This window comes from Populus nigra, chromosome 13 (genome assembly GCF_951802175.1).
Source record: "Populus nigra chromosome 13, ddPopNigr1.1, whole genome shotgun sequence".
In the NCBI taxonomy this organism is placed as follows: Eukaryota; Viridiplantae; Streptophyta; class Magnoliopsida; order Malpighiales; family Salicaceae; genus Populus; species Populus nigra.
In genome coordinates, this window is record NC_084864.1 from 14,847,541 (window position 1) to 14,862,962 (window position 15,422).

Here is a 15,422-nt window from a genome sequence, read left to right on the forward strand (position 1 = left end):
TCAAATTTGAATGATGAAATTGAAAAAAATTATCAATTAATAAAGAAAAATAAACTCGAGTCAACTAGGTTAACCCGCCAGACATATGACCCGAGTTATGAGATCGAGACAACCTTATAGAAAACAAACTAAAATAAATCATGAAGTCTAATAATCAACCTAAAGTTAAACGGTGAAAATAAGAAAAAAATATCAATTAAAAAAAAATTGAGGTAACCGAGTTAACTCGTTTTGAAGTATGAAATTAGGAGAATAAAAATAATTATAGAAAAAAAGCAAAAAAAATACTATTAAAATAAACAGTGTTTTTATAAAGCTGTATAGTAAAAACATATGTCGAGAAGAGTAATTCAATTGGCTTTTCCAAACTTTTGAGTATTTTTTGAAAAAGATTCAAAATAATATTTTTAGTATTTTATAAATTTTTTAATGGGGAAATATAAAGAAAAAACAATATCTAAAAATATTACTGTAATATATTATTTTTGAAAAAAACTTTTAAAATTACCCTACATTAGAAAAAAAAACTGCCTTATTTTCTGATATGTGTTTGAATTATTGTCTTTGGCATGGACCCGTATCTTTGACTATTGAAATTTATTTTAATTTTAAAAGTTTTTTTGGTGGAATTTATGTGCTTTTACTAGTGCACTAAATGCACCCATTTCAATAAAGGAGCTTAGCCGGTGCACTTCTTTGGCTTGGACCCACATCTTTGACCATTGTTTGCCCTTATTTTATTTTTACTCTAAAGTAGCCTAAATTAATCGATTAAATTCGTGATTTGAATAAGAAGATTGATATAATTTTATAAATAATTAATTTCTTATTATGAGTGAATTACAGCTGCGGAGCATCTTTGAATATTGTTTGCCTTTTTTTTTCTTTTTTCTTTTTTACTCTAAATGGTTTGTGGATGGGTTCGTAGAATTTGGGTAAACCCCTAACTTTTGCAAAGACCAAATAGAGTAAACAGTTGTTTTTTCGTTGTGTACGAAATTATTTGGGAACTTTTGTTCCAAAAAAATTTATTTATTTTTTATTAAAATTTAATATGGTTTATATATTTTGAATCGATATGCTGATGTTAAAAATAATTTTTAAAAAATAAAAAATATTATTGGTATACATTTCAGCATGAAAAATTATTTAAAAATAAACTGTTACTACACTATAAACATACGTTAATTATTGCCTACAAATCAATTTATTATTATGAGTGCATTACAGCTGCGGAGCATAGTAAATTCTGAGTATTGATATGAAGAGGAAAAACGCCACACCCTTGATTTTATTCCGTAATTTAATTTTAACTTTGCATTCTGAAATTTGCAGTTAAAACACGAATATGTTAATCCCATGACTGCCAACAATTTTCACATTCATAATTATTTTTGGTTTGATTTAATTTTTATACAAATAAATAATTAAATTAGTTTTTTTAAAAAAAATCAAAATCAAACAGAAATTAATTCAAACCAACTAGTTTTAGTTATTTAAAAAAAAACCAGTTAAAACCGGTTCTAAATAGTTGTTTGCTTGCAATATTTGTCGTTGTAAATTATAAAATGGCTACTTGGGATGCTATTTGTGTGGGGAAGTGAGACTTTTTTTTAATTTAGGTGATGGAGTATTTATATAATTGACTTCATTGACTAATCAGCAGGCATCCTCCATCTAACGTGTTGACAGGTTCAGTCTACATCATGAAACACATGGACCTGCGAGGGTCCCTTTGCTTTTCTACAAGTAAACGAGATGGCATGGCGCATGTTGTCGTGAATTTATAAAATAAATATATTTAATAATATTATAATTATGAATTAGTATTATATAAATAATAATAGAAATTAAAAGTATGATAGAGCTAATATTTTATAATAAAAAAATGGTTGTGTTAATAATTAAAAACTTAAAGACAGAACAACATAATTTATAGCGATCTACAGTGTTTTGAGAGGAAAGATACAGTGCTTTCCCCACATGATTTAGTTTTTTTGTTAATAAAAAGTTAAAAAAATAAAAAACTAAATTTTTTACCAACTCAATATTCAAAAAAACCAACAAATATAATTTTGGAAGGAAAAAAACCCGTGAGGAAAAACGTTTTAGCAATTGATAATGTTTTGTGATGAAAACTACAATGTTTTCCCCAATAAAATAAAATAAAAAATCATTTAGAGAAATACTATAGCAATCCATAGTATTTTGTGAGAAAAACTATAATGCTTTTCCTGTATGATTTAGCTTTATTGTAATTATAATTCATAACTAACTCAATATTAAAAAAAATCAACAAAGATAATTTTGAAAAAAATCATAAAAAAATTATGTGGAAAAATACTGCAGCAATTCACAATTTTTTTTTAAATTTCAAAGATAAATTCTTAATCAGGATATTAAAAAAATCAAATTGTCAAAAACAATTTTTTTAAAAAATAATATGGGAAGAGCACCGTATACAGCTCCAAATTCTATCTGACAATCTCAATATAAAAGTGTATATTCATTGATTTTATTTTTATATTAGAATCAATATGTTCAATACTCGATTTATATATATAAAAGAAATCCATATACACTATCAATGAATACACGATCCACTCCAGAGTTAGAAACAATAAGCTCAGTTTGGCAGTCATAGAGCCTGTCGAAGTAGAGAAGCTGGTTAAAGCTTGGTCTGACTCAGATTGATAGTCGATGACTGGATATTTAATTTAAGCAATTCATTTTTTCAAGCAAAAGCAATGATTTCTTACTCCTTTTGTCATCATTCTTGTCTGTATATGTGTGTGTGTTTCATCGTCCAAAGAGCATTGCAACAAGGCCATTTGCTTTGCACTTTTTTTTTTTTTTTTCAAAACTATAATCGCAACTTTATAAAGTAAGGAAGTCATTGAAGATTACACTATTGCTATGCTTTAGAAAAGCTCACCAAGGCATTGCTGCTCTTACCTGGATGAGATGCCTCTTCGCCACTGTCATCATAGTCAACCTTGATTTTAGGGATATGTTTGATCTTGGGCCAATCTTCTCCTGTTCTCTTTATGCACCTTTTGCTCAAATTTGGACAATTTCTAATCTCAAGATTTTGAAGTTTATTTAAATTGCCGATGCAATCTGGCAATTCTCTAATGTTTGGACAGTCTCTAATGATAAATGTTTGTAAGGATTCTGCAGATTCTTGAAGAAGTTGTTCTGGTAAAGCAAGAGTTGCTGGTAACTCTTCAAACATTTCAATACGAAGGGAAAGGGAAAGAGGTTTAATTTTTTCCTCTTTCTCTTCTTTTATTGTCATCAAATTAAGGTTTTTACAGTCGATAATAAATAATTCTTCCATAGTAGTTAGGCATTTTATGCCTCTTGGCAGAGAAATGAAGCTATCACATGCACCAATAACCAATTTTCGAAGATTTTTAAGACCTTGCATATCTTCGCACAAATTTTCTAGATTTTCACACCAAACAATGTATAAAGTTTGAAGACACTCCAAACACCTTCTGGCAACCGCTTATGCTTAGTAACTACATATAAAAATCTAAGGCTGATCATGCACCGCACATCTTTGGGCAGCTCTTCTAATCCCAAACCTATAAGCAGAGCTTGCAAGTTTTGCAATTTGAAAATAGATTTTGGGAGTCTTTTTATTTTTGCGTTCTTCCCAAAATGGAAATATCTCAAATGTTTCAAGGCGGCAATCCTCTCCGGAAAAGCCTCAAATTCAGAATCATCCAATAATTCCAAAGACCGCAAATGCTTAAATTCTGACAAACATTTCTCAAAGTCTGTTTTGCATGTAGGTCCCATTATACTATCTGCAAAGACTAGTGACCGCACTTGATGGAAGTTGTTTGGGAACTTGGGGAGAGTTTGATGAAAAAATGAATGAGAGTCAAGAACTGACAAATGACGGGTCGTTTTGGAAATTTCGTGGTTTTGAGAGCTTATGATTTTAAAACTCATTTTGAGCCAATGATGACGCAAGATCATGCATTAAATCATGCATCTTAAATAGATAATCTTGGAAGAAACATCTTGAGATCAACTCGTGCACATAACGCAAGCCAACATCTTCCAAGTTCTCATTCCAAGTTCCAATTTTTCCATCCAAAATTGCACCAAATAGATAATCTTTTGGAAAAACCGAACAAAAAAGAAAGCATCTTTTCAAGTGAGTCGGCAGTCTTTGATAGCTTATTTTCAAGGCAGGTAAAATGCCATCTCCCATCTCTTCCCACTTCTCACTATCTCTCACCGATTTCCACTCTGTTTCATCAGTCTTACCATACAGTTGAGTCCCCAAGTTAATCACTGCCAGAGGAACTTGCTTGCATTTCTCCACTATTTCTTTCCCAATTCCAACCAAATTTGGATTCAACTCCATTTTCCCTTCCTTGAATGCACACTTGTAAAACAACGACAGACAGTCCTCTTGACCGAGAAGACTTAGGTTGGACGCAGCAACAGTACCCAGAATCTCAGCAACACGTTGACTACGGGTAGTCACTATAATCTTACTTCCATCAGCACCTTTTGATAACAAAGGCTTCAACAACAACCATTTTTGAGCATCTTCATTCCATACATCATCCAAAAGAAGCAGGTATTTCTTACCCTTCATAATATCTTCAAGTTTTTTATTAAGCTCACCCTCATCCAAATCCGCACATCTTTCCCCAGTTGCAGATTTAATAATTTTTTTTATCACTTGTTTCAAGGAAAAATCATTTGAAACACATGCCCCCATCTTCAGTTCAAAATGACTTTTTACATTTTCAGCATCACACACCGATTTGGCAAGAGATGTCTTCCCCAAGCCTCCCATTCCTACAATCGGAAGGACATGGGGATGTGCATCAACAACCTTAAAAGGTGCTACTAAAAGGTTGATGATGCGTTCTTTGTCTTCATCTCTTCCGATAAGACCGGAAAAGCTCTCAAAGGATCGGTTCATCTCTGTTTCCTCTTGCAAGACATGGCTACGATCAATAGCCTCCTCGCTGAGGTGGAACTCAGACTCAAGAGATGAAATCTCAGCTAGTCTTTCTATGATGCTCTTTATCTTATGACCCATTCTTAAACGGAATGCAATCTTATTAGAGCTTGAAAAGAAGCGCCGTACCTTTCTACTGGTGCTCTCTGTTGTTTTCACCACCTGCCTTCGCAAAGTTTCGCACTCGATTTCGTCCAGCACGTCCTCGGCATGATACAAGACTTCTCTGAGATCGTTGAGCCAGAACCGAATCTTGTCATTCTTTGATTGTTTCTGCTCAGCATCGGACAGCACTGCGGTGATGGCTGACAATCTCTTTTCAAGACGAGCAACGTCAGCTTCAAGTCCCCATGCCAAACAAAATTCTTGAACAGAAAAGGAGCCTAATTTCCCTAGAAGGGATTTTGCAATCTCGGCTGTAAAAGCATCTGCCATATTCTTTTTGAGTGAGGGGAGAAGTGTTTGATAGGACGAAATGATTGAGATAAGAGTGGAGTTCCGCTTTCTGAGTGGAGAGGAGAAGTCGTTTGAGTCTTCTTGATCATAAAATTAAGGGATGAAAAGTCAAAAAGAATAAATTTACAAGTAGTGCAATTGTGTTGTAGCATCTCCCATGGAATATTGACCACACATGCTCGAACTCATTTGGGGACTTTGGATTAGTTTGATGAAAAAATGAAATGGAGTCAAGAACACTTATTTTGAGCCAATGATAATGCAAGATCGTGCATTATCATAGTTAATGCTAAATTAAAGCTTGATAACGATGATTAGATAAATTTAAGCTGCTTGTTGCTGGTGGCATATTGTTTAGAAAAGGAAAATGGGACACATGAAAATTTTCAAAACAGAGCTCACAACACCACCCCTGCCTCCTCTGCAACCTGGTTTCGTTTAATATTTTAGCTATAAAATCAAGTATGACGAAAACCAGGTTTGAGTAAATATATTACAAATGGAAGAGCACGGTATACAGCTCCAAATTCTATCTGAAAATCTCTACCACTATCATATATTTGGGCCAACCACGCCATGGAATCAAATCTAGAGATCGTTCGTTTTTTTGTTTTGAAAGTGTCAGTAATAAATTTTGAATTTTTTAATTTTTTTATTATATAAATTATTTTTATGTTTTTATATTCAAGAATAAATTTTTTAAAAATAAAAAAATATTATTTTTATATAAAAAGTATTTTTTTATATAGAACCATGCTCTTATAAATGTACAGATATCTGTGTATCGATTTGATTCACCATTTTCAGCGTTGATATGCTTTTGCCAAGTAAAACTCAATCTTACAATAAGAGAACATTTAGGACTCTTTTTGGAAATCAATTTCTTCTGATGCATTTTTTCTTTTCTTTTTTCAATTTTTAAAAATATTTTTTTATTGACATAATAGCGACGATTTAATTAATTAAATTCACTCAAAATCAAAACTTTAAATTATTCACTAAATCACAAATTAACACATAAATTAATAATAATAATAATAATAATAATAATAAAACTAACTTCATTTACTTCAAATAATTTCTGATAGTAAGAATCAGAATTTACTGGTAATCCGCGACGGTTGATGCTATCTGTCAGCGAAAATGAAAATAATTAGAAGAGGGTTAAATAATTAGCTTAGAGAAAGAGAGAGGGGAGGTTTTTACCGACGGTGGAGATTGCACAAGAAGAGCGAAGGAAGGCGTGTACTGGAGAGATGAATTTGTTAGGGAAGGAGTCGGGGTCGCTGTGGTGGTATAGATAGTGAAGGCGGCGCTGCTAAAGTTCGGTTTTTCTGGTTAAAGAAAGCAAGGAGTTTTGTTTGAGGGTCATTTTATTTTCCAAGAAGATGGCGGTGTTTGTGGTCGTGTCGGAGAGTAGCTTGTTAACTTGTTTTGATGACGAGGTACGCGAAGGTAATGTTTGTATGAGAAAAAAATAAATAACGGTTTTTTTAAAATTAGTTGAAAATATATTAAAATAATTTTTTTTTAAAAAAATTATTTTTTAATAATAACATATTTAAAAAATATAAAAACATATAAAATAATTAATTTAAATAAAAAAATTTCAAATGTTTATAGAAAACGAGTTATACCACAACCCGAAACAAATAAGGCATAAAAATTTAGTAACTTTTAATAAGTTATGAGCCTAGTAGTGTTTGGGTAATGGACCAAACTTGTCCCAAGATAAATAATAATAATAATAATAATAATAATAATTAAGCAAGGCCCAGGAAGAAAAAAAATAATGTTAAATAAAAATTAATATTTTCAAAAATTGTTTGAAGGATTATGTAAAAATCATGTTTAAAAGCCTAATGACGAAACAATAATTTACTCCACATAAAAACGTATAAGGAAATAATTCTATTAATTTCAATGACATAATCCTTTAGAGCAACAGTTAAATCCCAACTTCAGCTTCTTAGTTTGTTTAGAAGGATGACTTTATATGTGAGGCATAATTATTTAAATGATCAATTTATTGATGACAAATCAAGGCAGGGGAAATTACACAAAGCACACTCCGAGCCTTAAGCTGATCTTCGTAAGTGACAAAATGTTGTAGAAGATCTTAGCCGACAGGACCTTCACAGTAGTAAACCTGATGAAATTAGACAAACATAGAATTTAATAATGATGTATTAAGTTCAAATAAATTTAAATTGCTGGATGAATTAGTTAACTTGCATTTTATCATGATAATTGAATGTTTTCTACAGGTATATTGTCTAGTTCTTTATGATAAAAATGTAAGACTAAATATGATAGATTTAAATACTCATAACCCGTACCTCATCAGATGTTTCTTCACCACTGTAATCATTGTCGACCTTGATTTTAGGGATATGTTTGATCTTGGGCCAATCTTCTCCTGTTCCCCTTCGGCATCTTTTGCTCAACCTTGGACAACGAGTGATCTCAAGATTTTGAAGTTTATTTAAATTGCCGATGCACTCTGGCATTTCTTTAATGTTCCAAGCTGTCATTTGACATCCAAAATTATTTTTTAAAAAAGTTTTTTTTATTTAAAAATACATCAACCCATACGGAATTCAAACGACATCATAAAAGTAGTAATCTTTTGAAAAAATGGAACAACAAAGAAAGCATCTTTTGTAGATTTTCACACTTACAGATCAGTAAAGTTCGAAGAAATCTCAGTAAAGCACCGCTTAGCAATTATAACTAAATATCTAAGGCTGATTTTCATCTGTGGGCAACTCTTCTGATCCTTCTTCACCCACAACCAGAACTTGCAAATTTTGTAATTTGAAAATAGATTTTGGGAGTATTTTTTATTTTTGTGTTCGCCATAAAAAAAAATATATCAAATGTTTCACCTATAAAATTAAGAATTAATAAAATATCAAACTGATTAGAAAAAAAAAATCAAACCAAAATAAATTACATTATATAATTAATAATCAATTAAATATTAAGTAATGAAATTTAAAAAATAAATAAGCAACAAAAAAAATACAATTATAATAAAAAAAAATTGAAAAAAAAGGCTCAATCTCTCGAACTAGAAAGGCTCAAGAGCTTCCAGGCCTCTAATGTCTGGGACTAGTTTAAAAAAAGAACTTCTTAAAGGGCGAGTGACTCTTAATGTTTTTTTTTTTAAATAACATTACCGTTAACCACACACTGTCAAAGGATTTCGTTGCCTTCCCAGCAAATGATTTGCTTAAAAGATTTGGATCAAGGGAAAGCGATCAAATAGTAGTGAAGTGAGGCATCAGAATGACTCCGTTGCATTTAATTTTTTTTTTAATTTAAAATGATAACATTTTGATGTGAGGGAAAATTTCATTTTTTTAAAGGTCCCCAAGTTTGGTTCTTGGATCTTTAATTGTTTCATTTTTGGCAAATTTCAACTATTTTTTCTCAATTTCATCCCTAATAGCATTACATATAGTCCTTGAATATTGGCATCTTTTTTTATTTGGTCCTTAGCTTTTGAATTTTTAATTATTTAATGAGTTTCAACCTCCACTTATTGTAATTTTTTTCTTGTTTTTTTGAAAAAGAGAAGTGCTGTTTCAGTGAAGGTGAAGATGACAAAGAATGTCCATTTCTTGGAATGAATGATAGTTGAGATAAGGCAAATATGTGTAGGGGAATAGCTTTAAATCTTGGCCTAGAAACATCCCATGGCCTAGAAGAAAGGAAAATGACATGAACGAAACAAAAAGGAGCTCTCCTTATCTTTTGCACAAGGAATATCTGGATAGTGATGATTCAAATTCAAGTCACTAATGCTAAATTAAAGCTTGATAACGATGCTTAGATAAATTTAAGCTGCTTGTTGCTGGTGGCACATAGTTTAGAAAAAGGAAAATGGGACAAATGAAAATTTTCAAAACAGAGCTCACAGCACCACCCCTGCCTCCTCTGCAAGCTGCAACCTGGTTTCGTTTAATATTTTAGCTATAAAATCCAGTATGACGAAAACCAGGTCTGAGTAAATATGTTACAAATGGAAGATCATCATATTCAGCTCCAAATTCTATATGACAATCTCTACCACTATGGTATCATCGAGGGAGCAAATTCCATGACCACCAAATGAACTGATTGGCAACCATTATGAACAAATGAAAAGACAAGTAGATCACCAGCAGGAACTACGAGCAAAGCACACAGAGAACGAATATTAATCTCCAGCAAACACTCTTCATCTTTATTTGAACAAACTAGATTGTCAGCAACAACACCGAACAAATTGAAGTCCCCGAATTATAACCGTCAGCAGAAACCCCACCGAAAACTGAAAAAAATTAGACAAACATAGAATTTATTAAGTTCAAAGAAATTTAAATTGCTGAATGAATTAGTCAACTTTGCATTTTATCATGACATACCTTGTCTTCTTCTCTTGCTTATGGGGTTCCACTTGAACCTGCCTCTCCAAAACACAAGAGGTTTTGTCAGTTTTTTTTTTTCCAAAGCTAATATTGTTTTCAGGGAAAATAATTTAAACGAAAAAAGGAATTGAAGAATGGATAAAAATGTAAAGCTAAATATGATAGATTTAATTATGGTTTGCTGCTGCTACCTGCATGAGATGTCTCTTCACCACTGTCATCACCGTCATTCTTGATTTTAAGGATATGTTTGATCTTGGGCCAATCTGTCAACCTTGATTTTACGGATATGTTTGATATTGGGCCAATCTTCTCCTGTTACTCTTCGGCACCTTTTGCTCAAACTTGGACAGTCTCCGATCTCAAGATTTTGAAGTTTATTTAAATTGCCGATGCAATCTGGCATTTTTCCAATGTTTGGACAATCTCTGATGATAAATGTTTGTAAGGATTCTGTAGATCCTTGAAAAAGTTGTTCTGGTAAAGCAATAGTTGATGGTAAGTTGTCAAATATTACAATACAAAGGGAAAGGGAAAGAGGTAGAATTGTTTCCTATAGTCAAATATTACCTTGCATATCTTCGCACAAATTTTCTAGATTTTCACAATTAAAGATGATTAAAGTTTGAAGACACTCCAAACACCCAATCCCAACCAAATTTGGATGGAACCAAATTTGCTTGCATTTCTCCACTATTTCTTTCCCGATTCCAACCAAATTTGGATAGAACTCCTTTTGCCCTTCCTTCCATCTTTTGTTTTTTTTTTATTTTACTGTGAATGTTTGGGTTAGTTTACGTGTATTTTGATTAATCTCTCGAAACGTTAAAATTAATAATCATATAAGTTTCAGTAGCCCTGAGGTTTGTAGCATTTGGTAGTCTCTGAGGAGCAAATTTAGAGTCTAATCAGTTAAATTATATCTTTTAGGTTGTAAAACAACGAAAATCAATGTTATTAATTTTTTTTTTAAATACATTTACAATGCTTTGTCATTATTATTTTTACGCTTTTAAAAAAATCATGTTGGCTTACAGCGAAGCATGGACAAAGTTTTTAAAAGTTTTGTTGATTACTAACTACATATTTATCAAGGGAACCTTTTATAATCAAACTATCATTTTTTCTTTTTTCTTTTGTAAGTTTTTCATAAACGTAAAATACAACAATTCGATCAATAATAAATTAAATATTCTAAATTAGAAAATTAAGAAAAAAAACCATGAAATAAAAGTTGAAAGCAAATTGACGCAGCAGGCAATACAGAGATTGTACGTAACTTCTAAATAGTTGTTTGCTTGCAATATTTGTCGTTGTAAATTATGAAATGGCTACTTGGGATGCTATTTGTGTGGGGAAGTGAGACTTTTTTTATTTAGGTGATGGAGTATTCGTATAATTGACTAATCAGCAGGCATCCTTCATATTTTAAATATATTTTTGTTGATTTTATTTTTTAAATTAACATTATTAAGAATTTAGCTTTGTAATTTATTTATTTTTTTATTTTCTTATATGATGTTAACGTGGTTTACAAGTTTGGTGGGTTGTTTTTTTTTTAATTGAATTTAACTTTTTTTATAGTCTATTTTTTTCTCATATGGTTAAAAAATAGTCTTAGAGAAAAGTTATGTTATTAAATTTTATAAAGTAACAAAAATTAAAGGGTGTGAGGAAACTGTTAGTCACCCACACGCATTGCACTGTAAATGACAATAGTAAACCACGATGTTTTGCTTTCTTTCCTTTTTCTTTATGTTTTTGAATTTGTGTCATGATTGTTTTTTTAAATTTGTTTTTATCGATTTTATCTTTTAATATTGAGATGGTTAAGAATTTGACTTCATAATTTGTTTCTTTTTATTTTACATTTTTATAAGGTTAGCATGGTTTGCGAGTTTGCTAGGGTAACCCTAGTTGCCTTGATTTATGAGTTTGGTGGAGTGTTCTTTTTTTTTTAATTGAACTTAAGTTTTTTTATCATCTATTTTCTTCTCATATAGTTAAGAGAAAAAGTTTCAGAAAAAAATTATGTTATTAAACTTTATAAAGTCTGTGGGTCTATTCACAGGTTTGGTTGATTGACTTGGTTCGCGGGTCTAGCAAGTTTAACTTTTTTAAATTAGTTTTTTTTCATCCTTAGATACTAAATTAATTGGGAATTTAGTTTCATAATTTGTTTTGTTTTGCCTTTTATGAGGTTATCATAATCTAAAAAACATCTCATTATTAGGATTGTGTTTGATTTTATAATCATCTATTTTTGTTATTTGTATAGTTAAATAAAAAATAGATTGCAATTTTTTTTATAATCCTAGTGGAATCCATAACTCAATTCACAAGTTTGACGTACTAACCCGGCTTACCCGATTCATAGATTTGACAATTTTACCCATCGATATGATATTTTTTTTGTTTTTGGTCTTTTAATTTATTTTTTCTCAGTTTTATTATTTAATATTAGATTGGTTGAGAAATGGAATGTATTATTGATTTTTGTTTGCTTTCTAAAGATAATTATTTTAAATAAATATTTATTTTTAGATTAATATTTAATTTTATAAGCATCTATTATCTAATATGTGTTTGAATTATTGTCTTTGGCATGTACGCTTATCTTTGACCATTGAAATGTATTTTAATTTTAAAAGTTCTTTTTGGTGGAATTTATGTGCTTTTACTAAATGCACCAATTTCATTAAAGGAGCTTAGCCGGTGCACTTCCTAACTTTTGCAAAGACCAAACAGAGCAAACAGTTGTTTTTTCGACAATTATTGCCTACAAATCAATTTCTTATTATGAGTGCATTACAGCTGCGCAGCAGAGTAATAACTTGTTTATTTTTGTATTTTAAATGTATGTTTTAGAAGTTTTATTTTTTAAAAATTTATTTTACTTTAAATTAAATTTGTCTTGATTTTTTTTTAATATACTGATATGAATTAAATTTGTTTTGATTTTTTATATCATTTTAATTTAAATTAAATTAGGGTGGAACAGATGTTATTACTTAATCTTTACTTATATACCCAAATCTCAAGCTGCTGAAGAGGGAAAATATTGTTTAACAAATCAAGTACGTTCTTAACTTATTTAATTATTTAGTTTTTGTTTTGTTTTTGTGTTTCAAAAGTATTTTTAAAAATTTAAATTTTTTTAATTTTTTGTTTACTTGAAATTAATATATTTTAGTATTTTTTTATTATTTTAATGTAACGAAGTCAAAATAATTTTTTAAAAATAAAAAAATATATTATTTTAATATATTATTTTTAAAAAATTCTTTAAAAAATAATAATTATTATACTCTCAAGCAAACTTTACACAACAAAACCATATAAAAAAGGTAACGGTGAGAGTTTATCAAGGTTTTGCTGGGATACTGGATTCATGGATTTTTAAGAGTTTTAATAGGCTATGGGCCCAGTAGTGTTTGGGCCATGGCCCAAACTAGTCCTAAAATATTTTCTTTCGAGCATGGCCTGGCCAGAGAGAAAAAACAAATAAAAATTTATCCTTACTCTGTGGTGATTGAAGGAACGAATGTACGATGTTCATCAAATCTTTTACTTTGGAAAAAATCTTCTTAAGAATCTATCCTATGAAAAATGAAAAAAATTAAATAATCTAAGATTTAATGTCCCTATCAAACTAGCTTTCAAGAATATTACCATCTTTTCATAGGATCTAATTTACTTTAATTGGCCATTAATTTTGGCCTACATACTTTTGTCTGAATCATTTTTGAGTTCATAGGCAGTCGAAACATCATAGAATTAGCTAATCCCAAGACGTACCTTCATCTATGGGAAGGGTTATGTGATGCCAGGCAACCCAATGATGTTTATGATCCTTATCATCCGAGAATTCTGTTGATATCCTGAAGCAACCCCTTTAGGGATTGGAGAACCTGCCAGAACATGGATACTAATCTAAGATAAAGTCAAAAAACCAGAATGAAGAAAACCAGGTTTGAGGAAATATATTACAAATGGAAGAGCACCATATACAGCTCCCAATTCTATCTGAAAATATCAATATATCCATTTCATCCATCTGTTTAATTCAGCCCAGATATGCTTTTGCCAAGTAAAACTCAATCTTACAATAAGAGAACATTTAGGACAAATCAATTTCTTCTGATGTTTTTTTTTTAAAAAAATATTTTTTCATTGACAAAACGACTCCGTTGCATTTATTTATTTTTTAATTTAAAAAGACAACATTTTGATGTGAGGGAAAATTTCATTTTTTAAAAGGTCCCCAAGTTTGGTTCTTGGATCTTTAATTGTTTCATTTTTGGCAAATTTCAACTATTTTTTCTTTATTTTTTTCTCAATTTTATCCCTAATTGGATTGCATATAGTCCTTGAATATTGACACCTTTTTTGATTTGGTCCTTAGCTTTTCAATTTTTAATTAATTAATGAATTTCAACCTCCACTGATTGTAATTTTTCTTTGTTTTTTTTTTTGAAATTTTTAAAAAATATTTTTTTGAAATTCTTAACATATATATTTTTGAAATATTTTTTAACTGAAATATTTTCTTTACGTTGAAATATATATTTTTAGATATTTTAGAGGGGTTAAAAATCATGTTATAATAACATAAATAAAGAAGATTTGGAAAGTGGATTTGAAGAGGTGAATTTATTGAGGAAAGAGTAGGAGGTGGTTGTGGTGGTCTAGAGAGTGAAGGCGGCGACGTCAATGGTTGCTGTTAGTAGTAAGCGAATAAAAGGTTGAGGGAATGAATGAATACCGGCATTCAGTCACATGCAGCTATATAATTTTGGAAGGTAAGCTAAGATTCAACAACATAAATACACAAAATTTGAAACAAGTTACGAAAGGATCGACAGCCTAAATGCATTGCATCATCAACAGTTCAAAACACTCTTAAACTTCCTAATTTAATTCACAAAAATCATCTAATTTTTTTAAATCAGATATTTAAACCAGTTTATATGTATTTCAACTAAATTTTCGAGTTATTATATCTGTATCTATAGAAATCCACGCAAAAACATGGTAAATCATTAATTCTTTACATCATAGGGCATGGCTCCAAGAAAATATATTCAGTGAAATTTAAACCCTAAACCTATGAGGGAGTATATCTCTTAAGCCCAGTATCTTTACCACTAGACCCTTAATAATAATAATAATAATAATAATAAATCATCTAGTTACTATAACAAAACCCAGACCATAATAATAAGTTGACTAAAACTGACACCGCACCAGTATCTCTGCTACTGCTTGAGGATCTTTCAACATTGCAAGATGCCCTTGGGTTAGTTAATATTATTTTTTTTGAAAACTTTAACCGTATATTTGTTGTTACCCAAAATTAACATCCATCAATATAAATACATGCAATAACATAATTTTTATTTATATTTTTTATATAAATACTTTTATTAACTTTATTGATTTTAAACTTATTTGACAATATAATATTATCAAACTTTTCATGCAATTATTTAAAAACTTGTTTTAAACTATATAATAACTTCACAAGTTTAAAATCTTTTTTTTTATTTTCTTTAAAA

At 30.1% G+C, this 15,422-nt stretch overlaps 1 protein-coding gene and 1 long non-coding RNA gene across 2 annotated transcripts; both read right to left on the minus strand.

The window, feature by feature from the left end:
• Window positions 1–3,952: 3,952 nt before the first annotated feature.
• On the minus strand, window positions 3,953–5,428 carry LOC133670852 (disease resistance protein RGA2-like). The gene is made up of 2 exons (XM_062091447.1): window positions 4,772–5,428; window positions 3,953–4,651 (listed from the first exon to the last, which is right to left on the minus strand). Exons 1-2 carry the CDS (start codon window positions 5,426–5,428, stop codon window positions 3,953–3,955), a joined length of 1,356 nt encoding a protein of 451 aa, XP_061947431.1.
• Window positions 5,429–7,458: 2,030 nt separating this feature from the next.
• On the minus strand, window positions 7,459–7,965 carry LOC133670604 (uncharacterized). Its single transcript, XR_009834111.1, has 2 exons — window positions 7,789–7,965; window positions 7,459–7,598 (listed from the first exon to the last, which is right to left on the minus strand). It is a non-coding gene; the product is annotated as an uncharacterized LOC133670604 (long non-coding RNA).
• Between the last annotated feature and the right edge of the window lie 7,457 nt (window positions 7,966–15,422).